The 25,291-nt window shown below is 53.6% G+C and overlaps 3 protein-coding genes and 3 pseudogenes across 3 annotated transcripts; 3 read left to right on the top strand and 3 right to left on the bottom strand.

Annotated features, from left to right (window-relative positions):
* Window positions 1–1,479: 1,479 nt before the first annotated feature.
* LOC106049791 (feather keratin 1-like) lies at window positions 1,480–2,341 on the bottom strand. Its single transcript, XM_048056283.2, has 2 exons — window positions 2,300–2,341; window positions 1,480–1,957 (listed from the first exon to the last, which is right to left on the bottom strand). The coding sequence occupies exon 2, from the start codon at window positions 1,934–1,936 to the stop codon at window positions 1,622–1,624; it is 315 nt and encodes a 104-aa protein (XP_047912240.2). The 5' UTR covers window positions 1,937–1,957; window positions 2,300–2,341; the 3' UTR covers window positions 1,480–1,621.
* A 1,746-nt stretch (window positions 2,342–4,087) lies between these two features.
* On the top strand, window positions 4,088–5,273 carry LOC106049792 (feather keratin 1-like). Its single transcript, XM_066981748.1, has 2 exons — window positions 4,088–4,138; window positions 4,502–5,273. The coding sequence occupies exon 2, from the start codon at window positions 4,523–4,525 to the stop codon at window positions 4,835–4,837; it is 315 nt and encodes a 104-aa protein (XP_066837849.1). The 5' UTR covers window positions 4,088–4,138; window positions 4,502–4,522; the 3' UTR covers window positions 4,838–5,273.
* A 2,574-nt stretch (window positions 5,274–7,847) lies between these two features.
* Window positions 7,848–8,725, bottom strand: LOC106049795 (feather keratin 1-like). The gene is made up of 2 exons (XM_066981662.1): window positions 8,633–8,725; window positions 7,848–8,270 (listed from the first exon to the last, which is right to left on the bottom strand). Exon 2 carries the CDS (start codon window positions 8,247–8,249, stop codon window positions 7,935–7,937), a length of 315 nt encoding a protein of 104 aa, XP_066837763.1. The 5' UTR covers window positions 8,250–8,270; window positions 8,633–8,725; the 3' UTR covers window positions 7,848–7,934.
* A 2,553-nt stretch (window positions 8,726–11,278) lies between these two features.
* LOC136786822 (feather keratin 1-like) lies at window positions 11,279–13,774 on the top strand (annotated as a pseudogene).
* Window positions 13,775–17,187: 3,413 nt separating this feature from the next.
* On the bottom strand, window positions 17,188–18,454 carry LOC136786782 (feather keratin 1-like; annotated as a pseudogene).
* A 3,763-nt stretch (window positions 18,455–22,217) lies between these two features.
* On the top strand, window positions 22,218–23,484 carry LOC125181507 (feather keratin 1-like; annotated as a pseudogene).
* The last annotated feature ends 1,807 nt before the right edge of the window (window positions 23,485–25,291 follow it).

The following is a 25,291-nucleotide window of genomic DNA, read 5'->3' as shown; positions in this document are numbered from 1 at the left end:
ATCTGTTTAATCCTAACCAATAAAGTCTCAGTCAGCTCCTCATTCATCCCCAGGCAGAGCTCCATGTATTTCAACTGGTCTCTGACATAGAGAGCAATGCCCACTCCTTGTCTCCATAGCCTGTCCTTCCTAAACAGCGTTTATACTTCAACAGCAAGATTTCAGGCATGGGAGCCATCCCACCATGTCTCCATAATCCCAGTAAGTAAGACCATAGACCTACAACCATGTACCCATCTCAAACTCATATTGTTTATTCCCTATACTGTATGCGTTAGCTTACAGACACTTAAGAGGGGCACGTCAAGATGTTGGATTCCTAGGGATAGTTTAGGACATATCTCCATAAGGCTGCACAGTAGGAACCATTGCTAATCCACAACTGCTGGAGGTGATCCTGCTTAAACTCCATTTTGTTGATTTTGTGATCTGTTCCTATCACATCATTCCATGACCTTTATTCAGCAACCCTATCCATCATTCTCACAAGGCTGCTGGTTACACTGTCCCTATTTCCTACTTTAAAAGGAGTTTCCCTCCTTTTGAGGTCAGACATTCTGTTGACCAAAAAAATCTTTGCCCCACTTAGTAAGGAGCTTCCCATCTCTCACAAGAATACACTGACCATCAAACAAGGTCCTATGATCATAGAACACAAAACTCTGTCACTGACACCAGTTCAGCAGCCAATTATTGACCTGTACTGTCCATGTTAACTGTCTCACATCCTTTCACCACCCCAGCAGAATTAAGGAGACCATCTGAGTCCCCATGACCTTCGCTACATATCCATAACCACTGTAGAAAGTTTTGATACTGTCTGGGTTTGACTAAATAAACCTCTTCTACATCCCAACCCCACATAATAAGCATAGGAAGCACCCTATGGCACTTCTCCCACAGTAGAGAGGGGAGATGGAAAGCTGGCAGTACGACTGCCATGGCCATGCAGCCCTAAGTAAGCAGATATTTTGAATCCAGAGGGTGATCTTACACATGAAGAAGAATAATGAATGGAAGCCTGTGTTAACAATTGCTAAACACCCGAACAGCCACAAGGTGTTAAGCATTGCCAAACACCTAATCCCAGAAAAAACAATGAGCATCACCTCTCTCCACAGGCATTCTGGAAGAGCCACTGCAGGGGAAGGACAACTCAGAGGCACAGGTTGGGATGCAGCAGAACTTTAATATTAGAGTCAAAAGAGGGAAATGAGATCACTCTGAGAGGGGGTCCCAGTGCAGGAAGCATGATGGGAAGAAGAGAGCCTGTGATAGGAGGCCATGGCAGGCATCCACCAGCTGTCCATGTGCCCACTTACTGAGGGAGAAGGGCCAGAAGGTCCTCTCTAGGCTGACGCTGTGGGACTCAGAGCTCAGTGGAGCAGCACCGAGCAACAAGGACACAGGTGGGAAAGGAGAGAGTGCAGAACGAGAAAGGCAGACATGGGCCATGCTTTCCGAGAGCCCAGGCTGGCCCCATTCTCTTGCAAGATGTACTGGGGTAGTTTAACCCCCCCAAACAGAAGAAGCTGATGCTCTGTGCTCAGTCTACTAACTTGGTCTCACTACAAACTTCTGGGTCCCTGGGTGTTTTTCTCCAGAGCCATTGCCAGCAGCTTTAGCAAGGGAGGCACCTCCTGCCGCAGAAGCGGCTGCCAAAGCCAGAGAGGCCAAAGCCCCCGGAGGAGATGGGCACTCCCTGAGAGCTGAGGATGCTGCCAATGGCAGCGGAGGTGGAGGATCCCACGGCGGTGTTCTGCGGGAAGGAGCTGAGGATGGGGCCGGGCAGGGTCACCACCACGGGAGAGGGCTGGATGACGACAGTGGAGTCCTGGCACTGCTGGACACAGGGCTCATTGCAGCTGTTGGCCAGCGGGGTTGGGCCACAGGGTCCACATGGCAGGCACGGCAGGCACTGGTTGTAGCAGGACATGTCTCGAGGCAGGACTTGCACCTGGTGGGAGAGAGGGACAGGAGGAACATGGCAGTGATTGTTGAGCAGTGTCCAACCCACCACTGGATAGCAACAGCACATGCTGTTTGGGGGAGCCGGCAGATGTCTAAGGAGGCCCACAGCTTTCTCCTTCCCTTTGTCTCCAATGTCCTTGTCAAGAATAACCTAGCCCATAGCTTTGGAGACACCTGAGTCAAGCTCCAGCTTCTCTCCATGACACAACTGCTGCTCCCTTCCCTCTCCCATTACTAGCACTCCCAAGATCCAGGAGAATATGAAGGTGCAGGCATGTTATGAGAATTCCCCAGGGATGAAAAGGAGGAGAAAGGCCTTCAGACTCACCTTGATCCCAAGGAGATGGAGGTGACAGGAGTGGATGAGAGACTGAGGAGATGGGGCTGCTTTTATACCTATCCTCCGCTGCCCCAGGCCCACAGTCACTCTACGCAGGCCATAATTTTCCAGCAGAGTCACCTCAAATGCAAAATAGCCTTTCTAATGGCACAAGTGGTGTTTTGGTTTTGGTCACCTCTGCAATTTCATTTCCTCATTTCTGACTTGCCCATTTGGCCACAGAGGCTCCTTTCAAGTACAAGGATAAGAGGTCAAGCGTTTCCCCTGGCAGAAACATGTCAGTAGGGACTGAATATGAGTCCCACGTTCTTGAGCGGCTCTATGCAGGCATGGGACATGTGTCTGTGGAAATGCTTTGACCACATTTGGACCCTGTTTACAAGGAAGTGCACATATCCTCCTGCCTATGCAGTGCCCTCCTCGATACCCAAAGTTTCCTTTGCCTGAGGACACAGCACATCCTTCTACCACTTGGCCTAGCTCCCAGCCTGCTCCACCATTCAGACACCTCATTAAGCAAAGCAGAAGCATAGGCAGATGGGCTGTGCTGCAGTTTTGAAATGCCCTGGCACAAGGCTACTCCTTCTGGGGCGACGTTGTCTGCTTATTTGGCCTTGTTCCCTCTTGTGCCTGTCTCCTGGGCTCTTCAGGCAAGCCATGTTGTCAGCTGCTGTAAGAAAACTGAAGTTGGCTCTCCCGAGCCCAATGATTGCTCAGCAAGTCCTGGGGAATCAGTCCTGAGGACTGGCCAGACACAATCCCTGACCAGCAGCACACCCAAAGACAAGCACTCTTGTGCAAAACATGCCGACCATCCTGTGAGCTGCCTGAGCTATGAGAGTACTTGTGAGAAGGTCATGCTGCAGGGTGATGGCTGTTGGGGCTGCCTGGAGCATGGCACAGCTCGAGCTCGGATTCGCATGGAGCTGCTTGGCCAGAGGGGGATTTGGCATGCATGGTGCTCAGGCCTGCAGACAGCAGGCACTCTGGCTTGGCCTCACGCCAAAAGCGTGGCATGTGACCAATCCCAAATTAGAGCATGACTTGTCCTGGGCAGGGAGAGTCTCTCCCAGGAAGCTGGCCTGCTGAAGGCATTCCCTTGCCTTCCTGGGGTGTGTCCCAGCTGCCTCCCATGTCTGCAGGGCAGGGAAGAGCTTTGTTCATGCAGCAGGGATGCATTGCCTCCTTGGTGGAGTCTGGGAGATGTTTCTGTAGCCAGGGCCCTTGTGAGCAAGTCCCGTCCCTAAGCATGCTCAGCCCTGTGGCAGTGCCGGTTCCTGCCTACCCTCGCTTGCTGAGGGGGAGCTTCCTTACCCCCCTTGTGGTGCTGGTTTGTGCTGTTGCCTGAGAAAGACTTTGGGACATGGCAGAGGAGGTGTGCTGAAGGTCTAATGCTAGGAGAAGACGTATTTCCTGGGACCAGAGACGAGTCCCAGCCAGGTGGGGAAAAGTTTTCTGCAATCCCAGAGGACATGTCCTGTCCTCTACCTGAATGCAACCACAGCAGCACTCGGGCTCCTTTTCTGCCCAATACTTATAAGAACCTACTGGGGTCTTCCTTGAGTCTCTCACAGCACCACTAGAAAGTAGCCTGTATGGTAAAATAGGCATGTCAGAAATGAGGAAATGAAATGGCAGAGCTGATGGAAACCAAAACAAAATTTGTGCCATTAGGAAGCCTATTTTGCATTTGGGGTGAGTCTGATGGAAAATTACGGCGTCCATAGAGTGACTGTTGGCCTGGGGCGGTGCAGGGGAGGTATAAAAGTGGTCCCATCTCCTTAGTCTCTCATCCACTCCTGCCTCCTCCATCTCCTTGGGATCAAGGTGAGTCTGAAGCCCTTTCCCCTCTTCTTCTTCCCTTGGGATTTGTTAGCACATGCCTGCACCTTCATCCTCTGTTGGTTTCCCGGGGATGCTACTCATGGGAGAGGGAAGAGAACAGCATATGTATCATGGAGAAAAGTTGGGCTCTACTGACATGTATCCCAAGCAATGGGCCAGGGGAGGACCTGGCTCAGTCTGGATGCTCTTGGCAGACCTTTTGGGTTGAATCATAAAGAGGATTTCTTGAGCCTCATTGTACAGCTGACAGCTCCCCAAAGAGCATGTGCCACGGCTCTCCTGGGGTGGACTGGCAGACTGATCCTCTCTCACCTATGTGCTCCTCCTGTCCCTCCCTCCCATCAGGTTCACCTCCTGCCCTGAGACATGTCCTGCTACAACCAGTGCCTGCCATGCCTGCCACGTGGACCCTGTGGCCCGACCCCACTGGCCAACAGCTGCAATGAGCCCTGTGTCCAGCAGTGCCAGGACTCCACTGTCGTCATCCAGCCCTCTCCCGTGGTGGTGACCCTGCCCGGCCCCATCCTCAGCTCCTTCCCGCAGAACACCGCCGTGGGATCCTCCACCTCCGCTGCCATTGGCAGCATCCTCAGCTCTCAGGGAGTGCCCATCTCCTCCGGGGGCTTTGGCCTCTCTGGCTTTGGCAGCCGCTACTGCGGCACAAGGTGCCTCCCCTGCTAAAGCTGCTGGTGATGGTCCTGGAGAAAGATCCCCAGGGACCCAGAAGTTGGTAGCGGACTGGGCACAGATCATTGGTTTCTTGTATTCAGAGGGGTCAAACCATCCCCAGCAACCCTTGCAAGAGGATGGAGCCTGTCTGGGCTCTTGGAAAAATCATGTCTGCCTTTCCCCTCCTCCACTCTCTCCTTTCCCATCTGTGTCCTTCTTTTGCTCAGTACTGCTCCACTGGGCTCTGAGTCCCACAGCATCAACCTAGAGAGGACCTGCTGGCACTTCTCCTACAGCAAGTGGGCTGATGGACAGCTGGTGGGATGACCACCATGGCCACACAGCTGACACTCCCATCTGCCTCTGGTGCTTCCTGCATTGGGGCCTCCTCTCAGAGTGATGTCTTTTCCCCCATTTGACTCGAATATTAAAGTTCTGTTGCATCCCAGCCTGCGCCTCTGAGTTGTCCTTCCCCTGCAGCTGCTCTTCCAGGATGCCTGGGGAGAGAGGTGTTGCTGACTGGTAGTTCTGGGAGCGGGTGGTTGCTGATGCTCATGCTTAGCAATCATTAACACAGGCTTGCATTCAGAATGCTTCTTCACGCATCAGGTCACCGTCTGGATTCTAAATATCTGCTTACTTAGAGCTGGATGGAATTATCCAATGTAGTTGAGTGGCCTCTGTGCATTTTGGTAGTTCTGATGATGCTCGTTCTTAGCAATCGTTAACAAAGGCTTGCATTCATTTTGGTGTGCACACTCTTTCTTCTTCTCTAATTAGCATAACAGCATAGTAAGGAAGAAGGGACGACTACTTCCTTGGCAAGGAGGAGGGCATAGCGGCCCAGGAGAAGGCAGGAAATCCCTTCCTAACAATAACACTGCAGAACTTGCTGTGCTTGGTCAATGTCTTTCTTGCTACACAGCCCCAAACTGGGTATAATGTTCTAGATGCATTTGAAGGAATGCTGAGCAGAGTGCAATTGTCATCAGCCTTGGGCTCCTGACTATGCTTCTGCTCACACAACCCAGGATGTCATTGGTGTCCTCGATGTCTCGGAGCACTGCTGGGATTCACTTCTCTTTGGATGGGTTTACCACCCAAGCAACTTTTCCTGGACCAGCTTTCAGTCTGCTGCAATAGAGGGGCTGCAAGATGGATGATGTGTCATGAGGACAGGCTGGCAGGAAGGCATCTGCCAGCCTGAGCTCTGGGTGACCTGGGCGCTGCTTTGGGGAGCTTGTAGACGGCCCTTAGAGACACTCAGAAAGCACCTGCTGTCTCTCCTCCTGCCCTCAGTCTCTCCCTGCCTCCCTCTTCCCCACAAAATTTTGTAGGAAGCCCAGGGAACAGATGGAAATAGTAGGGGGAGGAGGACAATGCACTGCCTGTGAGCCTGTGTGATGGGTTGAACCCAGCAAGCATTTAAGCACCCACCACCCACTTGCTCACACTGCACACTCAGCCAAAGAGAGCTGGAAGACCAAGAGTGAGAAAAAGTCCCAGGTCAACATAAAGACATTCTATGAAGGAAATGGGAAACAAAAGAGAAAAAGCAAGTGATGCAAAGGCTGTGTCCCACCACCTCCCACCAGCAGACCAATGCCCAGCAAGTCACTGCAGAATGGCTACTTTGGAACAACTGTCCCCTGGTTTGTTGCTGAGTATGATGCGATATGGTATGCAATATCCCTTTGGTCAATTTAGGTCAGCTGTCCTAGCTGTGTCCCCTTCTAAGCACCTGCCTACTCTGATGGTTTCTCATTACTGGCCAACTGAATTCCACCACACTGCTCTCTTGCTCCCCATCATAAATGGATGAGAAGGGGTGGAGAAAATACAATGGGAAAAATAAAATCGTCTCACAAGTGGAGATAAGGACAATCAAATTTAAGGAAAAAAAAAAAAAAAAAAGAGAAAAAATAAGCAAAGGATGCAAGGAAGAAAAGGGAAACAAATTATTCTCTCCTTCCAAACAGTAAGCGATTTTCAGCCACGTCTTGGGAACCTGGGCCTCAATAACCACAGTGGTTGTTTGGGAGGACAGATGTTTTCATAACAAGAGCACTCATTCTTCTTCCTCTGCTTCTATTACTGGGTGTGACAACAAATGGTGTGGAATAGCACTTTGGTTGGTTTAGCTCAGCTGCCCTGCAGATAACCCCTCCCCACCACTCACCCATTCCCCACCTCCTGCCCTTGGGGGCTAGCAGAGAGTCTTGATGCTACGCCAGCACTGCTCCACAGTAACACAAACACTGGTGAGATAGCAATGCCGTTCTGGCTCTAAGTGCAGAGCACAGCACTCTAGGGGATGCTATGGGGAATGTTAACTCTGTCCCAGGAAAATGCTAGGCTGTTCTGTCAGGGTGCAGAGTGGGAGACATAGAAGGCCTTGATGATAGGCTAAATTGTTGGTGTGTCACCTCCACTGTTTTAGCCACACAATCAGAACACAGCACCATATTGCCTATGGTGAAGACAATTGCCTCAATCACAGCCAGAGCCAGTACAGCCTGCTTCCCCCACTCCCTCTCCTGGCCTGCTCTGGCGCCATTTTCTGCACAAGCCTCCCCGCCCAGCACAGCTGCCCCCAGAGCAGAAGGAATTGCCGCCCCTCCTCTCGCCTCTCTCCCTCTCCCCTGCTGCCCCTTCCCAGGAACCTGTGTGGCTGCTGCCCTCCCAGGGTCTCCTGCAGCTCTGGCTCCTCGCTGGAGGCCAGCAGTGGCCACATGCCACCTTCAGCAGGATGTGCGCTGAGGCCAAGATGGCACGCCAGGACAGAGAGGCAGCAAAGCTGGGCCTGATGGCCAGCGGCCCTGCAAAACTCATGGGCACCTCTCTCACGTGTGAGTGACAGTGCTTTCCCAAGGGGCCCTACTGCACAGGGCCTCACCCTTGGAGAAGGTGAATGGACCCAATGTGGCCCACATGCCCACTGATGTCCCCAGAGCAACAGCATCGGTCCTGACAGAAGGTGTCTGGAGTGTCTACAGGGGAAAGACAATTAAGCACTGCAGACTGGGATGCAGCAGAAATTTAATATTCGAGTCAAAAGAGGGAAATGAGGTCACCCTCTGAAGAGGCCCCAGTTCAGATAGCAGCAGCTTTAGCAGGGGAAACATCTCCTGCCGCAGTAGCGGCTGCCAAAGCCAGAGAGGCCAAAGCCCCCGGAGGAGATGGGCACTCCCTGAGAGCTGAGGATGCTGCCAACGGCAGCGGAGGTGGAGGATCCCACAGCGGTGTTCTGCGGGAAGGAGCTGAGGATGGGGCCGGGCAGGGTCACCACCACAGGAGAGGGCTGGATGACGACAGTGGAGTCCTGGCACTGCTGGACACAGGGCTCATTGCAGCTGTTGGCCAGCGGGGTCGGGCCACAGGGTCCACATGGCAGGCACGGCAGGCACTGGTTGTAGCAGGACATGTCTCAGGGCAGGACGTGTACCTGGTGTGAGAGAGGAACAGGAGGAGCACATAGGTGGGAGAGGAGCATCATACAGCCCACCAGGGGAGAACCACAGCACATGCTGTTTCGTGAACTGGCAGCTGTGTAAGGAGGCCCACAGCCTTCCCCTTCCCTCGGTCTGCAATGTCCTTGGTAAGAAAGTCAAGATCCACAAAGATCCCCACATAGCCCATAGCGTCAGATACACCTCATCCAAGCCCCAGCTCCTCTCCATGACACACCTGCTGATGCCTTCTCTCCCCCATGACTAGCGCTCCCAAGATCCAGGAGAATATGAAGGGGCAGGCATTTGCTAACAAATCTCCAGGGAAGGAGAAGAGGATAAAGTACTTCAGACTCACCTTGATCCCAAGGAGATGGAGGAGACAGGAGTGGATGAAGACACAGAGGAAATGGGGCTGCATTTATACCTCCCCTGCACTGCCTCAGGCCCACAATCACTCTATGCAGGCCATAATTTTCCATCAGACTCACCTCAAATGCAAAATAGGCTTCCTAATGGCACAGGTTCTGTTTTGGTTTCCATCAAATCTGCCATTTCATTTTCTCATTTCTGACATGCCTATTTTACCATACAGGCTACTTTCTAGTGCTGCTAGGAGGGACCCAAGGAATACCCCAGCAGGATCGTATCAGTATGAGCAGAAAATGAGCCCGAGTGCTGCTGTGGTTGCATTCAGGCAGAGGACAGGACATGGCTTGGTGCACTTTGGGGGAATGGTTGGTAATGTGTTTTGCAGGAAGAGGTCCCACTCGTCATGGAGCTGCAATCCTCAGCAGAGCATCCAAGGTCCTGTTCATTAAAGATGCGCCACAAGCTTCTCTCTCCTCCGTCCTGCATGGGTCCTTCCAACGGTCACCTGTCCTTGCCTCCCCAGGCATCCAGGTTGTGCCAATGCTTTCAGCTGTCTGCCTTGATGCCATTACCACTTCCACTAACTTGGCAAAAGACAGTAACTGAGGTCCAGCTGATGCGCTCCAGGGCAGGGTTGCCACAAGGGGAGACCTAGACAGGCTGCAGGAATGGGCCCACAGGAACCTCATGGCATTCTAGAAGGACAAAAGGCAGGTCCTGCACAGGAGGAGGAACAAGCTCTTGCAGCACTACAGACTGGGGACTGAACTACCCTCTGATCCTGGATCCCCTGGACCTCCTCTGAGTAGGTCTGCCTCCAGGGCAGGGTCAGACATGGGCGGTGGGAGGCAAGGGACACACAGGCCTCACCCTCCTGGCTAAAGAGATGGGGCTGTGTGTAGGAGCTCTCCTGAGTGCTTTCTGGTGGGAAATAAAGGGTTGCAGAAAACATCTTCCCCCTGCCTGGGACTCGTCTCTGGGTCCCAGGCAATATGTCTTCTCCTAGCATTAGAGCTTCCACACACCTCCTCCGCCATGTCCCAGAGCCCTCCTCAGGCAACAGCACAAGCCAGCACCACAAGGCAGGTAAGGAAGCTCGCCCTCAGCAAGCGAGGGCTGGAAGGAACTGGCACTGCCACACGGCTGGGCATGCTCAGGGAGGGGACTTGCTCACAAGGGCCCTGGCTACAGAAACATCTCCCAGACTCCACCAAGGAGGCAATGCATCCCTGCTGCATGAGCAAAGCTCTTCCCTGCCCTGCAGACATGGGAGGCAGCTGGGGCACACCCCAGGGAGGCAAGGGAATGCCTTCAGCAGGCAAGCTTCCTGGGAGAGACTCTCCCTGCCCAGGACAAGTCATGCTCTAATTTGGGATTGGTCACATGCCACGCTTTTGGCGTGAGGCCAAGCCAGAGTGCCTGCTGTCTGCAGGCCTGAGCACCATGCAAGCTAAATCCCTCTCAGGCCAAGCAGCTCCATGCGAATCCAAGCTCAAGCTGTGCCATGCTCCAGGCAGCCCCAACAGCCATCACCCTGCAGCATGACCTTCTCACAAGTACTCTCATAGCTCAGGCAGCTCACAGGATTGCAGGCATGTTTTGCACAACAGGGCATGTCTTTGGGTGCGCTGCTGGTCAGGGAATGAGTCTGGCCAAAGTGCTTGGTATGGCAAGGAGAGTGGTGGAGCAAGACACTGTCCCTGTGAACAATTCCTCTGGTTTTTGGCTCAGGAGAGCAACCTTTGCCTTCCTCACAGCAGCTGACAACATGGGTTGCCTGAAGAGCCCAGGAGACAGCCACAAGAGGGAACAAGGTCAAACAAGCAGACAACATGTCACCCCAGAAGGAGCAGCCTTGTGCCAGGGCATTTCAAAACTGCAGCACAGCCCATCTGCCTATGCAGGCAATGAGCTGTGACTGGTGGAGCAGTCTGGGAGCCAGGCCAAGTGGTAGAAGGATGTACTGTGTCCTCAGGCCAGGGAGGCTTTGGTCATCCAGGAGGGCACTGCATAGGCAGCAGGATATATATGCAGGACCCCTCCAGCACTTGGGACTCATCTTCTACCCCTTCTGACCTACTCTATGGCGGTTTTACTCAGCTGGGCAGCTGAGCTCCATCACAACTGCTATCTATTCCCCCTCCTCAAAGGGAAAGGGGGAGGAAATGCGATGAAAAGGGATCAAGGGTTGAGATAAGGACAGAGAGATCAATCACCAATTATTGCCATGGACAAGACAGATTCAGAATAGGGAGAATAATGTAATTAATTACCTATTACTAACAAGCTAGAGCAGTGAGAAACTAAAAACAAACTAAAAACAACCTCCCCTGCCACCCTCTTCTATGTTCTTCCCCCAGGTGGCGCAGGGGAACATGCCCTGGGGTCTGTGGTCAGTCCATAAAACTTCGACTCTGCCCCTCCTTCACAGTAACTCCCTGCACTTGTTCCAAATTAGGGTCCCTCCCACAGGATTTATTCCTTCCCAAATTGATCCTGCATGGGCTTCTCACAGGCAGCAGCTCTTTAAGAACTGCTGCAAATATGGGTCCGTACCACGGGGTCCATCTGTCAGGAGCAAACTGCTCCAACACGGGTTCCCCCATGGGCGGCAGCTCCCCCCAGAACCCCTGCTCCTGCGTGGGCTCCTGTCCACGGGCTGCAGCTCTGTCTCAGGGCCTGCACCACTGTGGTCCTCTCCATGGGCCACAGCCTCCTTCAGGCAAGATCCACCTGCTCCGCTGGGGAATCCTCCATGGGCTGCAGTGTGGAGATGTGCTCCACCGTGCTACCCATGGACTGCAGGGGGACAGCCTGCTCCACCAGAGGCCTCTCCAAGGGCCGCAGGGGAACTTCTGATTGAATGGAGTCAAATCCAGCTGTTGGCCTTTCACGAGTGGTGTTCCCCAGGGTTGTCGGTGTTGGGGCCCATCCTCTTTAATATCTTTGTTTATAAAGACATCGTAGCCCTGGAGTGTGTCCAGAGAAGGGCTACAAAGCTGGTGAAGGGTCTGGAGCACAAGTCCTGGGAGGAGCAGCTGAGGGAAGTGGGGTTGTTTAGTCTGGAGAAGAGGAGGCTCAGGGGAGACGTTACTGCCCTCTACAACTACCTGAAAGGAGCTGGGGGTCGGCCTCTTCTCACAGATAACTTGTGATAGGACTAGAGGGAATGGCCTCAGGTTGCGCCAGTGGAGGTTCAGGTTGGAAATGAGGAGAAATTTCTTCTCAGGAAGAGTAGTTAGGTATTGGAAGGGGTTGCCCAGAGCGGTGGTGGAGTCATCATCCCAGGGGGTGTCTAAAGAAAGATTGGCTGTGGTACTTGGGGACATGCTTTAGTGGATGATATTGGTGATAGGGGGATGCTTGGACCAGATGATCTTGGAGGTCTTTTCCAACCTTAATGATTCCATGATTCTATGATTCTGCTTTAGGACCTGGAGCACCTCCTCCCTCTCCTTCTTCACCAACCTTGGTGTCTGCAGGGCTGTTTCTCACTCCTCGCTGTCCCAGCTGCTGTTGTGCAGGAGTAGTTTTCCTTTTCTTAATTCTGTTCTCACACAGCCCAAAAAAACATTGCATATTGGTTTGGCTCTGGACAGCAGCAGGCCACTTTGGAGCCAGCTGAAACTGGCTCTTATCTAACATGGGGCAGCTTCTGGGTCTGTTCAGCGTTGAGGAAAGAAGAATGAGAGGGGATCTTAATAATGTTTACAAATATCTTAAGTGTGGGAGGCGGAGGGATTTGGCCAACCACTTTTCAGCGGTTTGTGGGGACAGGACAAGGGGCAATGGCCAAAAAAATGATCACAGGAAGTTCCGCACCAACATGCGAAAGAACTTTTTCACGGTAAGGGTGATGGAACACTGGAATAGCCAGGCCAGGGTGGTTATGGAGTCTCCTTCTCTGGAGATATTCAAGTCCCGTTTGGACGCTTACATGGGCAACCTGCTCTAGGGAACCTGCTCTGGCAGGGGGGTTGGAACCGGTGATCTCTTGAGGACCCTTCCAACCCCTACAGTTCTGTGATTCTGTGACACCTCTGACAGAGACCACCCCTGCAGAACCCCGTTACCAAAACCTTGCCAAGGAAACCCAATACACCCTCCAGCACTTAGGACTCATCTGCTGCCCTACTGACGTGTTCCCGCCCAGGGAAATGCTTGACCTCTCATCTTGGTACTTAAAAGGAGATTCTGATGCCAACTGGGCAAATCTGAAATGAGGAAATGAAATGGCAGAGTTGACGGAAACCAAAGCACAACCTGTGCCATTAGGAAGGCTATTTTGCATTTGAGGTGAGTCTGATGGAAAATTACAGCCTGCGTAGAGTGACTATGGGCCTGGGGCGATGCAGGAGAGGTATAAAAGAGGCCCCATCTCCTCACTCTCTTCATCCACTCCTCTCTCCTGCATCTCCCTGGGAACAAGGTGAGTCTTAAGGCCTTTCTCCTCCTTTTCATCCCTGGGGAGTTCTCATAACATGCCTGCACCTTCCTCCTCTGCTGGGTTTTCGGGTTGCTAGTCATGGGCGATGGAAGGGGTCAGGAGATGTGTCATGAAGTGAAGCTGTGGCTTGGCTGACGTACGTCCCGAGATATGGGCTTGGTGGGGAGCTCCTTTGGCCTGAAAGTTCTTGCCAACACTGTTGGGAACAAAGGGAAGGAGATGGCTGTGGGCCTCCTTAGACATCTGCCGGCTCCCCAAACAGCATGTGCCATTGCTATCCAGTGGTGTGCTGGCAGACTGCTCCTGTCTCACCAACATTCTCCTCTGGGGCCTCCCTCCCACAAGGTGCACGTCCTGCCCCGAGACATGTCCTGCTACAACCAGTGCCTGCCGTGCCTGCCATGTGGACCCTGTGGCCCGACCCCGCTGGCCAACAGCTGCAATGAGCCCTGTGTCCAGCAGTGCCAGGACTCCAACGTCTTCATCCAGCCCTCTCCCGTGGTGGTGACCCTGCCCGGCCCCATCCTCAGCTCCTTCCCGCAGAACACCGCCGTGGGATCCTCCACCTCCGCTGCTGTTGGCAGCATCCTCAGCTCTCAGGGAGTGCCCATCTCCTCTGGGGGCTTTGGCCGCTCTGGCTTTGGCAGCCGCTCCTGCGGCGCAAGGTGTCTCCCGTGCTAAAACTGCTGGCAATGGCCCTGGAGAAAAACCCCCAGGGACCCAGATGTTGGCAGCGGATAGGGCACAGAGCATAGGCTTCTTATGTTCAGGGTGGCCAAACCTCCCCATCACCCCTTGGAAGAAGATGGGTCTCTCGGAGAGCACGGCCCATGTCTGCCTTTCCCCTCCTCCACTCTCTCCTTTCCCACCAATGTCCTTGTTACTCAGCACGGTTCCACTGTGTTCTGAGTCCCACAACGTCATCATTGAGAGGACATGCTGACCCTTCTCCCTCAGTGGAGCAGACAGGTGGTTAAATGGTGGCATGCCCACCAAGGCCACACAGCTCATGCTCTCGTCTGCCCCTGGTGCTTCCTGCACTGGGGCTTCCTCTCGGAGCAACCTCTTTTCCATCTTTTGACTCGAATATTAAAGTTCTGCTGCATCTCAGCCTTCGCCTCTGAGTTGTCCTTCCCCTGCAGCTACTCTTCCAGGGTGCCTGGGGAGAGAGGTGTTGCTGACTGGTAGTTCTGGGAGCGGGTGGTTGCTGATGCTCATGCTTAGCAATCATTAACACAGGCTTGCATTCAGAATGCTTCTTCACGCATCAGGTCACCGTCTGGATTCTAAATATCTGCTTACTTAGAGCTGGATGGAATTATCCAATGTAGTTGAGTGGCCTCTGTGCATTTTGGTGTGCACACTGTTGCTTCTTCTCTGATTAGCACAACAGCATGAAGCAAGTAGTAAAGAACGAGGGATGACTACGTCCTTGACAAGGTGGAGGGCATAGCTGCCCAGGAGGAGCCAGGAAAACCCTTCCTAACAACAACACTGCAGAACTTGCTGTGCTTGGTCAAAATCTTTCCTGCTACAGAGCCCAAAACTGGACACAGTGTTCTAGATGCATTTGGAGGAGTGTTGAGCGGAGTGGGATTGTCACTGCCCTCAATGACACCAAACTCTGTGGTGCAGTTGATAGAAGGAAGAGGTGCCATTCAAAGGGACCTCCACAGGCTGGGGAAGTGGGCCTATGTGAACCGCATGAGGTTCAACAAGTCCAACTGCAAGGTGCTGCACCTGGCTCAGGGCAGTCCCACACAGGAGTACAGACAGGGAGAAGAACTCATCAAGAGCAGCTGTGTGGAGAGAGACTTGGAGAGAGACTTTATCCTGCTCTGCCCTCGTGAGGCCACATTTGGAGTAGTGAGTCCAGGTCTGGGGCCCCCGGCACAAGAAAGATGTGGACTTCTTAGAGCGAGTCCAGAGTAGGGTAAAATATGATCAGACAGCTGGAGCGCCTCTCCTATGAAGAAAGGCTGAGAGAGCTCGAGATGTTCAGCCTGGAGAAGAGATGACTCCTGGGAGACTTCATTGTAACCTTTCAGTACTTAAAGGGGTCTCAGAAAAAAAGATTGAGAAGGACTCTTTACTTGGGTAGAACATGATAGGGCAAGGGGGAATGGTCTTAAACTAAAAGAGGACAGATTTAGACTAGACCTTAAGAGGAATTTCTTCACTGTAAGAGTAGTGAGGCACTGGAACAGGTTGCCAAGAGACGTTGTGGATGCCCCATTGCTGGAGGTGTCCAAGGCCATTCTGGATGGGGCCTTGGCCAATCTGATACAGCAAGTGGCATCCCTGTCTGTGGCAGGGGGCTTGGAGTTAGATGATCATTAAAGTCCCTTCCAACCTGAGCCCTTCCATGATTCTGTAATTCTATGATTCTTGAGCTCCTGACTATGCTTCTGCTCACACAGCCCGGGATGTCATTGGTGTCCTCGATGTCTGGGAACAGTGCTGGGAGTCACTTCTCTTTGGATGGGTTTACCACCCAAGCAACTTTTCCTGGACCAGCTTTCGGTCTGCTGCAATAGAGGGGCTGCAAGATAGATGATGTGGTGTGAGGGCAGGCTGGCAGGAAGACATCTGCCAGACTGGGCTCTGGGTGCCTGCGGTGCTGCTTTGGGGAGCTTGTGGACGGCCCTTAGAGACACTCAGAAAGCACCTGCTGTCTCTCCTCCTGCCCTCAGTCTCTCCCTGCCTCCCTCTTCCCCACAAGGTTTTGCAGGAAGCCCAGGGAACAGACGGAAGGAGTAGGGGGAGGACTGTGTGGTGGGTTGACCCTGGCAAGCATCTAAGCACCCACCATGCACTCGCTCACGCTGCAGCTGCAGCAGGACAGGGGAAAGAGTTGGAAGACGAAGAGACAGGAAAACTCCCCGGCTGATATAATGACATTTTAAGGAGGGAATGGGAAAAAGAAGCCCAGCAAGTCTCTGCAGGATGGCTACTTTGGAAGAACTGTCCCGCTGTTTTCTTGCCAAGCATGATGCTCTATGGTATGCAATATCATTGCATGGAAGGAGTAGGGGGAGGAGGACATGCACTGCCTGTGAGCCTGTCTGGTGGGCTGACCCCCAGCAAGGATCTAAACACCCACCACCCACTCGCTCACACCACAGCCACAGTAGGATAGGGGTGGCAGTTGCAAGACCAAGAGACAGAAAAACTTCCCAGTCAATATAATGACATTTTAAGAAGGGAATGAGAAGAAAAGAGAAAAAGATAATGACGTAAAGGCTGTGACTGACCACCTTTCACCAGCAGACCAATGCCAAGGAAGTCTCTGCAGAACAGCAAGTTTGGAAGAACTGTGCAGCCGTTTTGTTGCCGAGCATGATGCTCTATGGTATGCAATATCCCTTTGGCAAATTCGGGTCAGCTGTCCTGACTGTGTCCCCTCCTGAAAACTTCCCCAACCCTAGCCTGCTCTGTGAAAGTGCAGAGACGGAAACATAGAAGGCCTTGATGCTGAGCTAAATCGTTGGTGCGTCACCTCCACTGTTTTAGCCACACAATCAGAACACAGCACCATATTGCCTATGGTGAAGACAATTGCCTCAATCACAGCCAGAGCCAGTACAGCCTGCTTCCCCCACTCCCTCTCCTGGCCTGCTCTGGCGCCATTTTCTGCACAAGCCTCCCCGCCCAGCACAGCTGCCCCCAGAGCAGAAGGAATTGCCGCCCCTCCTCTCGCCTCTCTCCCTCTCCCCTGCTGCCCCTTCCCAGGAACCTGTGTGGCTGCTGCCCTCCCAGGGCCCCCTGCAGCTCTGGCTCCTCGCTGGAGGCCAGCAGTGGCCACATGCCGCCTTCAGCAGGATGTGCGCTGAGGCCGAGATGGCACGCCAGGACAGAGAGGCAGCAAAGCTGCGCCTGATGGCCAGCGGCCCTGCAGAACTCATGGGCACCTCCCTCACGTGTGAGTGACAGTGCTTTCCCAAGGGGCCCTACTGCACAGGGCCTTACGCTTTGGGGAAGTGAATGGACCCATGTGCCCAATACTCCCACCAAAGTCCCCAGAGGAACAGCATTGGTCCTGACAGCAGGTGTCTGGAGCGTCTGCAGGGGAAGGACAACTCAGAGGCACAGGCTAGGATGCAGCAAAACTTTAATATTCGAGTCAAAAGATGGAAAAGAGGTTGCTCCGAGAGGAAGCCCCAGTGCAGGAAGCACCAGGGGCAGATGAGAGCATGGGCTGTGTGGCCATGGTGGGCATCCTGCCAGATGTCTATATGCCCACTCCACTGAGGGAGACAGGACAGAAGATCCTCTCTATGATGAAATTGTGGGATTCAGGGTCCAGAGAAGTTGCGGTGAGCAACAAGGGCACAGGCGGGAAAGGAGAGAGTGGAGAAGGGATAAGGCAGACATGGGCCATGCTCTCCAAGAGACCCATCTTCTTCCAAGGGGTGATGGGGAGGCTTGGTCACCCTGAACACAAGAAGCCTATGCTCTGTGCCCAGTCCGCTACCAAAGTCTGGGTCTCTGGGGGTCTTTCTCCAGAGCCAATGCCAGCAGCTTTAGCACGGGAAGCACCTCCTGCCACAGTAGCGGCTGCCAAAGCCAGAGAGGCCAAAGCCCCCGGAGGAGATGGGCACTCCCTGAGAGCTGAGGATGCTGCCAACGGCAGCGGAGGTGGAGGATCCCACGGCGGTGTTCTGCGGGAAGGAGCTGAGGATGGGGCCGGGCAGGGTCACCACCACGGGAGAGGGCTGGATGAAGACGTTGGAGTCCTGGCACTGCTGGACACAGGGCTCATTGCAGCTGTTGGCCAGCGGGGTCGGGCCACAGGGTCCACATGGCAGGCACGGCAGGCACTGGTTGTAGCAGGACATGTCTCGGGGCAGGACGTGCACCTTGTGGGAGGGAGGCCCCAGAGGAGAATGTTGGTGAGACAGGAGCAGTCTGCCAGCACACCACTGGATAGCAATGGCACATGCTGTTTGGGGAGCCGGCAGATGTCTAAGGAGGCCCACAGCCATCTCCTTCCCTTTGTTCCCAACAGTGTTGGCAAGAACTTTCAGGCCAAAGGAGCTCCCCACCAAGCCCATATCTCGGGACGTACGTCAGCCAAGCCACAGCTTCACTTCATGACACATCTCCTGACCCCTTCCATCGCCCATGACTAGCAACCCGAAAACCCAGCAGAGGAGGAAGGTGCAGGCATGTTATGAGAACTCCCCAGGGATGAAAAGGAGGAGAAAGGCCTTCAGACTCACCTTGTTCCCAGGGAGATGCAGGAGAGAGGAGTGGATGAAGAGAGTGAGGCGATGGGGCCTCTTTTATACCTCTCCTGCATCGCCCCAGGCCCACAGTCACTCTACGCAGGCTGTAATTTTCCATCAGACTCACCTCAAATGCAAAATAGCCTTCCTAATGGCACAGGTTGTGCTTTGGTTTCCGTCAACTCTGCCATTTCATTTCCTCATTTCAGATTTGCCCAATTGGCATCAGAATCTCCTTTTAAGTACCAAGATGAGAGGTCAAGCATTTCCCTGGGCGGGAACACGTCAGTAGGGCAGCAGATGAGTCCTAAGTGCTGGAGGGTGTATTGGGTTTCCGTGGCAAGGTTTTGGTAACGGGGTTCTGCAGGGGTGGCCTCTGTGAGAAATGTCCAGAAGCTGCCCATGAGCTGCCTGTGGACCTCCTCTGAGCAGATCTGCCCCCAGGGCAGGGTCAGACATGGACGGTGGGAGGGAAGGGACACACAGGCTTCACCCTCCTGGCTAAAGAGATGGGGCTGTGTGTAGGAGCTCTCCTGAGTGCTTTCTGGTTGGAAAGAAAGGGTTGCAGAAAACATCCCTCCTGGCTAGGTCCCAGGCAATAAGTCTTCCAGCATTAGAGCTTCAGCACGCTTCCTCTGCCACGTCCCAAAGCCCTCCTCAGGCAACAGCACAAGCCAGCACCACTTGGGGGGGCAAGGAAGGTTCCCCTCATCTAGCGAGGGCTGGCAGGAACCAGCACTGCCACACAGCTGGACATGCTCAGGGAGGGGACTTGCTCACAAGGGCCCTGGCTACAGAAACATCTCCCAGACTCCACCAAGGAGGCAATGCATCCCTGCTGCATGAGCAAAGCTCTTCCCTGCCCTGCAGACATGGGAGGCAGCTGGGGCACACCCCAGGGAGGCAAGGGAATGCCTTCAGCAGGCAAGCTTCCTGGGAGAGACTCTCCCTGCCCAGGACAAGTCATGCTCTAATTTGGGATTGGTCACGTGCCACGCTTTTGGCGTGAGGCCAAGCCAGAGTGCCTGCTGTCTGCAGGCCTGAGCATCATGCAAGCTAAATCCCCCTCTGGCCAAGCAGCTCCATGCGAATCCAAGCTCAAGCTGTGCCATGCTCCAGGCAGCCCCAACAGCCATCACCCTGCAGCATGACCTTCTCACAAGTACTCTCATAGCTCAGGCAGCTCACAGGATTGCAGGCATGTTTTGCACAACAGGGCATGTCTTTGGGTGCGCTGCTGGTCAGGGAATGAGTCTGGCCAAAGTGCTTGGTATGGCAAGGAGAGTGGTGGAGCAAGACACTGTCCCTGTGAACAATTCCTCTGGTTTTTGGCTCAGGAGAGCAACCTTTGCCTTCCTCACAGCAGCTGACAACATGGGTTGCCTGAAGAGCCCAGGAGACAGCCACAAGAGGGAACAAGGTCAAACAAGCAGACAACATGTCACCCCAGAAGGAGCAGCCTTGTGCCAGGGCATTTCAAAACTGCAGCACAGCCCATCTGCCTATGCAGGCAATGAGCTGTGACTGGTGGAGCAGTCTGGGAGCCAGGCCAAGTGGTAGAAGGATGTGCTGTGTCCTCAGGCCAGGGAGGCTTTGGTCATCCAGGAGGGCACTGCATAGGCAGCAGGATATATATGCAGGACCCCTCCAGCACTTGGGACTCATCTTCTACCCCTTCTGACCTACTCTATGGCGGTTTTACTCAGCTGGGCAGCTGAGCTCCATCACAACTGCTATCTATTCCCCCTCCTCAAAGGGAAAGGGGGAGGAAATGCGATGAAAAGGGATCAAGGGTTGAGATAAGGACAGAGAGATCAATCACCAATTATTGCCATGGACAAGACAGATTCAGAATAGGGAGAATAATGTAATTAATTACCTATTACTAACAAGCTAGAGCAGTGAGAAACTAAAAACAAACTAAAAACAACCTCCCCTGCCACCCTCTTCTATGTTCTTCCCCCAGGTGGCGCAGGGGAACATGCCCTGGGGTCTGTGGTCAGTCCATAAAACTTCGACTCTGCCCCTCCTTCACAGTAACTCCCTGCACTTGTTCCAAATTAGGGTCCCTCCCACAGGATTTATTCCTTCCCAAATTGATCCTGCATGGGCTTCTCACAGGCAGCAGCTCTTTAAGAACTGCTGCAAATATGGGTCCGTACCACGGGGTCCATCTGTCAGGAGCAAACTGCTCCAACACGGGTTCCCCCATGGGCGGCAGCTCCCCCCAGAACCCCTGCTCCTGCGTGGGCTCCTGTCCACGGGCTGCAGCTCTGGCCCAGGGCCTGCACCACTGTGGTCCTCTCCATGGGCCACAGCCTCCTTCAGGCAAGATCCACCTGCTCCGCTGGGGAATCCTCCATGGGCTGCAGTGTGGAGATGTGCTCCACCGTGCTACCCATGGACTGCAGGGGGACAGCCTGCTCCACCAGAGGCCTCTCCAAGGGCCGCAGGGGAACTTCTGATTGAATGGAGTCAAATCCAGCTGTTGGCCTTTCACGAGTGGTGTTCCCCAGGGTTGTCGGTGTTGGGGCCCATCCTCTTTAATATCTTTGTTTATAAAGACATCGTAGCCCTGGAGTGTGTCCAGAGAAGGGCTACAAAGCTGGTGAAGGGTCTGGAGCACAAGTCCTGGGAGGAGCAGCTGAGGGAAGTGGGGTTGTTTAGTCTGGAGAAGAGGAGGCTCAGGGGAGACATTACTGCCCTCTACAACTACCTGAAAGGAGCTGGGGGTCGGCCTCTTCTCACAGATAACTTGTGATAGGACTAGAGGGAATGGCCTCAGGTTGCGCCAGTGGAGGTTCAGGTTGGAAATGAGGAGAAATTTCTTCTCAGGAAGAGTAGTTAGGTATTGGAAGGGGTTGCCCAGAGCGGTGGTGGAGTCATCATCCCAGGGGGTGTCTAAAGAAAGATTGGCTGTGGTACTTGGGGACATGCTTTAGTGGATGATATTGGTGATAGGGGGATGCTTGGACCAGATGATCTTGGAGGTCTTTTCCAACCTTAATGATTCCATGATTCTATGATTCTGCTTTAGGACCTGGAGCACCTCCTCCCTCTCCTTCTTCACCAACCTTGGTGTCTGCAGGGCTGTTTCTCACTCCTCGCTGTCCCAGCTGCTGTTGTGCAGGAGTAGTTTTCCTTTTCTTAATTCTGTTCTCACACAGCCCAAAAAAACATTGCATATTGGTTTGGCTCTGGACAGCAGCAGGCCACTTTGGAGCCAGCTGAAACTGGCTCTTATCTAACATGGGGCAGCTTCTGGGTCTGTTCAGCGTTGAGGAAAGAAGAATGAGAGGGGATCTTAATAATGTTTACAAATATCTTAAGTGTGGGAGGCGGAGGGATTTGGCCAACCACTTTTCAGCGGTTCGTGGGGACAGGACAAGGGGCAATGGCCAAAAAAATGATCACAGGAAGTTCCGCACCAACATGCGAAAGAACTTTTTCACGGTAAGGGTGATGGAACACTGGAATAGCCAGGCCAGGGTGGTTATGGAGTCTCCTTCTCTGGAGATATTCAAGTCCCGTTTGGACGCTTACATGGGCAACCTGCTCTAGGGAACCTGCTCTGGCAGGGGGGTTGGAACCGGTGATCTCTTGAGGACCCTTCCAACCCCTACAGTTCTGTGATTCTGTGACACCTCTGACAGAGACCACCCCTGCAGAACCCCGTTACCAAAACCTTGCCAAGGAAACCCAATACACCCTCCAGCACTTAGGACCCATCTGCTGCCCTACTGACGTGTTCCCGCCCAGGGAAATGCTTGACCTCTCATCTTGGTACTTAAAAGGAGATTCTGATGCCAACTGGGCAAATCTGAAATGAGGAAATGAAATGGCAGAGTTGACGGAAACCAAAGCACAACCTGTGCCATTAGGAAGGCTATTTTGCATTTGAGGTGAGTCTGATGGAAAATTACAGCCTGCGTAGAGTGACTGTGGGCCCGGGGCGATGCAGGAGAGGTATAAAAGAGGCCCCATCTCCTCACTCTCTTCATCCACTCCTCTCTCCTGCATCTCCCTGGGAACAAGGTGAGTCTTAAGGCCTTTCTCCTCCTTTTCATCCCTGGGGAGTTCTCATAACATGCCTGCACCTTCCTCCTCTGCTGGGTTTTCGGGTTGCTAGTCATGGGCGATGGAAGGGGTCAGGAGATGTGTCATGAAGTGAAGCTGTGGCTTGGCTGACGTACGTCCCGAGATATGGGCTTGGTGGGGAGCTCCTTTGGCCTGAAAGTTCTTGCCAACACTGTTGGGAACAAAGGGAAGGAGATGGCTGTGGGCCTCCTTAGACATCTGCCGGCTCCCCAAACAGCATGTGCCATTGCTATCCAGTGGTGTGCTGGCAGACTGCTCCTCTCTCACCAACATTCTCCTTTGGGGCCTCCCTCCCACAAGGTGCACGTCCTGCCCCGAGACATGTCCTGCTACAACCAGTGCCTGCCGTGCCTGCCATGTGGACCCTGTGGCCCGACCCCGCTGGCCAACAGCTGCAATGAGCCCTGTGTCCAGCAGTGCCAGGACTCCACTGTCGTCATCCAGCCCTCTCCTGTGGTGGTGACCCTGCCCGGCCCCATCCTCAGCTCCTTCCCGCAGAACACCGCCGTGGGATCCTCCACCTCCGCTGCCGTTGGCAGCATCCTCAGCTCTCAGGGAGTGCCCATCTCCTCCGGGGGCTTTGGCCGCTCTGGCTTTGGCAGCCGCTCCTGCGGCACAAGGTGTCTCCCGTGCTAAAACTGCTGGCAATGGCCCTGGAGAAAAACCCCCAGGGACCCAGATGTTGGCAGCGGATAGGGCACAGAGCATAGGCTTCTTATGTTCAGGGTGGCCAAACCTCCCCATCACCCCTTGGAAGAAGATGGGTCTCTCGGAGAGCACGGCCCATGTCTGCCTTTCCCCTCCTCCACTCTCTCCTTTCCCACCAATGTCCTTGTTACTCAGCACGGTTCCACTGTGTTCTGAGTCCCACAACGTCATCATTGAGAGGACATGCTGACCCTTCTCCCTCAGTGGAGCAGACAGGTGGTTAAATGGTGGCATGCCCACCAAGGCCACACAGCTCATGCTCTCGTCTGCCCCTGGTGCTTCCTGCACTGGGGCTTCCTCTCGGAGCAACCTCTTTTCCATCTTTTGACTCGAATATTAAAGTTCTGCTGCATCTCAGCCTTCGCCTCTGAGTTGTCCTTCCCCTGCAGCTACTCTTCCAGGGTGCCTGGGGAGAGAGGTGTTGCTGACTGGTAGTTCTGGGAGCGGGTGGTTGCTGATGCTCATGCTTAGCAATCATTAACACAGGCTTGCATTCAGAATGCTTCTTCACGCATCAGGTCACCGTCTGGATTCTAAATATCTGCTTACTTAGAGCTGGATGGAATTATCCAATGTAGTTGAGTGGCCTCTGTGCATTTTGGTGTGCACACTGTTGCTTCTTCTCTGATTAGCACAACAGCATGAAGCAAGTAGTAAAGAACGAGGGATGACTACGTCCTTGACAAGGTGGAGGGCATAGCTGCCCAGGAGGAGCCAGGAAAACCCTTCCTAACAACAACACTGCAGAACTTGCTGTGCTTGGTCAAAATCTTTCCTGCTACAGAGCCCAAAACTGGACACAGTGTTCTAGATGCATTTGGAGGAGTGTTGAGCGGAGTGGGATTGTCACTGCCCTCAATGACACCAAACTCTGTGGTGCAGTTGATAGAAGGAAGAGGTGCCATTCAAAGGGACCTCCACAGGCTGGGGAAGTGGGCCTATGTGAACCGCATGAGGTTCAACAAGTCCAACTGCAAGGTGCTGCACCTGGCTCAGGGCAGTCCCACACAGGAGTACAGACAGGGAGAAGAACTCATCAAGAGCAGCTGTGTGGAGAGAGACTTGGAGAGAGACTTTATCCTGCTCTGCCCTCGTGAGGCCACATTTGGAGTCTGGGGCCCCCGGCACAAGAAAGATGTGGACTTCTTAGAGCGAGTCCAGAGTAGGGTAAAATATGATCAGACAGCTGGAGCGCCTCTCCTATGAAGAAAGGCTGAGAGAGCTCGAGATGTTCAGCCTGGAGAAGAGATGACTCCTGGGAGACTTCATTGTAACCTTTCAGTACTTAAAGGGGTCTCAGAAAAAAAGATTGAGAAGGACTCTTTACTTGGGTAGAACATGATAGGGCAAGGGGGAATGGTCTTAAACTAAAAGAGGACAGATTTAGACTAGACCTTAAGAGGAATTTCTTCACTGTAAGAGTAGTGAGGCACTGGAGCAGGTTGCCAAGAGAATTTGTGGATGCCCCATTGCTGGAGGAGTCCAAGGCCATTCTGGATGGGGCCTTGGCTAATCTGATACAGCAAGTGGCATCCCTGTCTGTGGCAGGGGGGTTGGAGTTAGATGATCATTAAAGTCCCTTCCAACCTGAGCCCTTCCATGATTCTGTAATTCTATGATTCTTGAGCTCCTGACTATGCTTCTGCTCACACAGCCCGGGATGTCATTGGTGTCCTCGATGTCTGGGAACAGTGCTGGGAGTCACTTCTCTCTGGACGGGTTTACCACCCAAGTAACTTTTCCTGGTCCAGCTTTTGGTCTGCTGCCATAGAGGGGCTGCAAGATAGATGATGTGGTGTGAGGGCAGGCTGGCAGGAAGGCATCTGCCAGACTGGGCTCTGGGTGCCTGCGGTGCTGCTTTGGGGAGATTGTGGACGGCCCTTAGAGACACTCAGAAAGCACCTGCTGTCTCTCCTCCTGCCCTCAGTCTCTCCCTGCCTCCCTCTTCCCCACAAGGTTTTGCAGGAAGCCCAGGGAACAGACGGAAGGAGTAGGGGGAGGACTGTGTGGTGGGTTGACCCTGGCAAGCATCTAAGCACCCACCATGCACTCGCTCACGCTGCAGCTGCAGCAGGACAGGGGAAAGAGTTGGAAGACGAAGAGACAGGAAAATTCCCCGGCTGATATAATGACATTTTAAGGAGGGAATGGGAAAAAGAAGCCC

Source organism: Anser cygnoides, chromosome 22 (genome assembly GCF_040182565.1).
Source record: "Anser cygnoides isolate HZ-2024a breed goose chromosome 22, Taihu_goose_T2T_genome, whole genome shotgun sequence".
Lineage (NCBI taxonomy): Eukaryota > Metazoa > Chordata > Aves > Anseriformes > Anatidae > Anser > Anser cygnoides.
The sequence above is the reverse complement of the archived record's forward strand: the minus strand, read 5'-3'. Positions and strand labels throughout refer to the sequence as shown.

Bases quoted from the DNA above. Each gene is read 5' to 3' on its own strand.
- LOC106049792 (XM_066981748.1), top strand. From the start codon at position 4,523: ATGTCCTGCTACAACCAGTGCCTGCCATGCCTGCCACGTGGACCCTGT.
- LOC106049791 (XM_048056283.2), bottom strand. From the start codon at position 1,936: ATGTCCTGCTACAACCAGTGCCTGCCGTGCCTGCCATGTGGACCCTGT.
- LOC106049795 (XM_066981662.1), bottom strand. From the start codon at position 8,249: ATGTCCTGCTACAACCAGTGCCTGCCGTGCCTGCCATGTGGACCCTGT.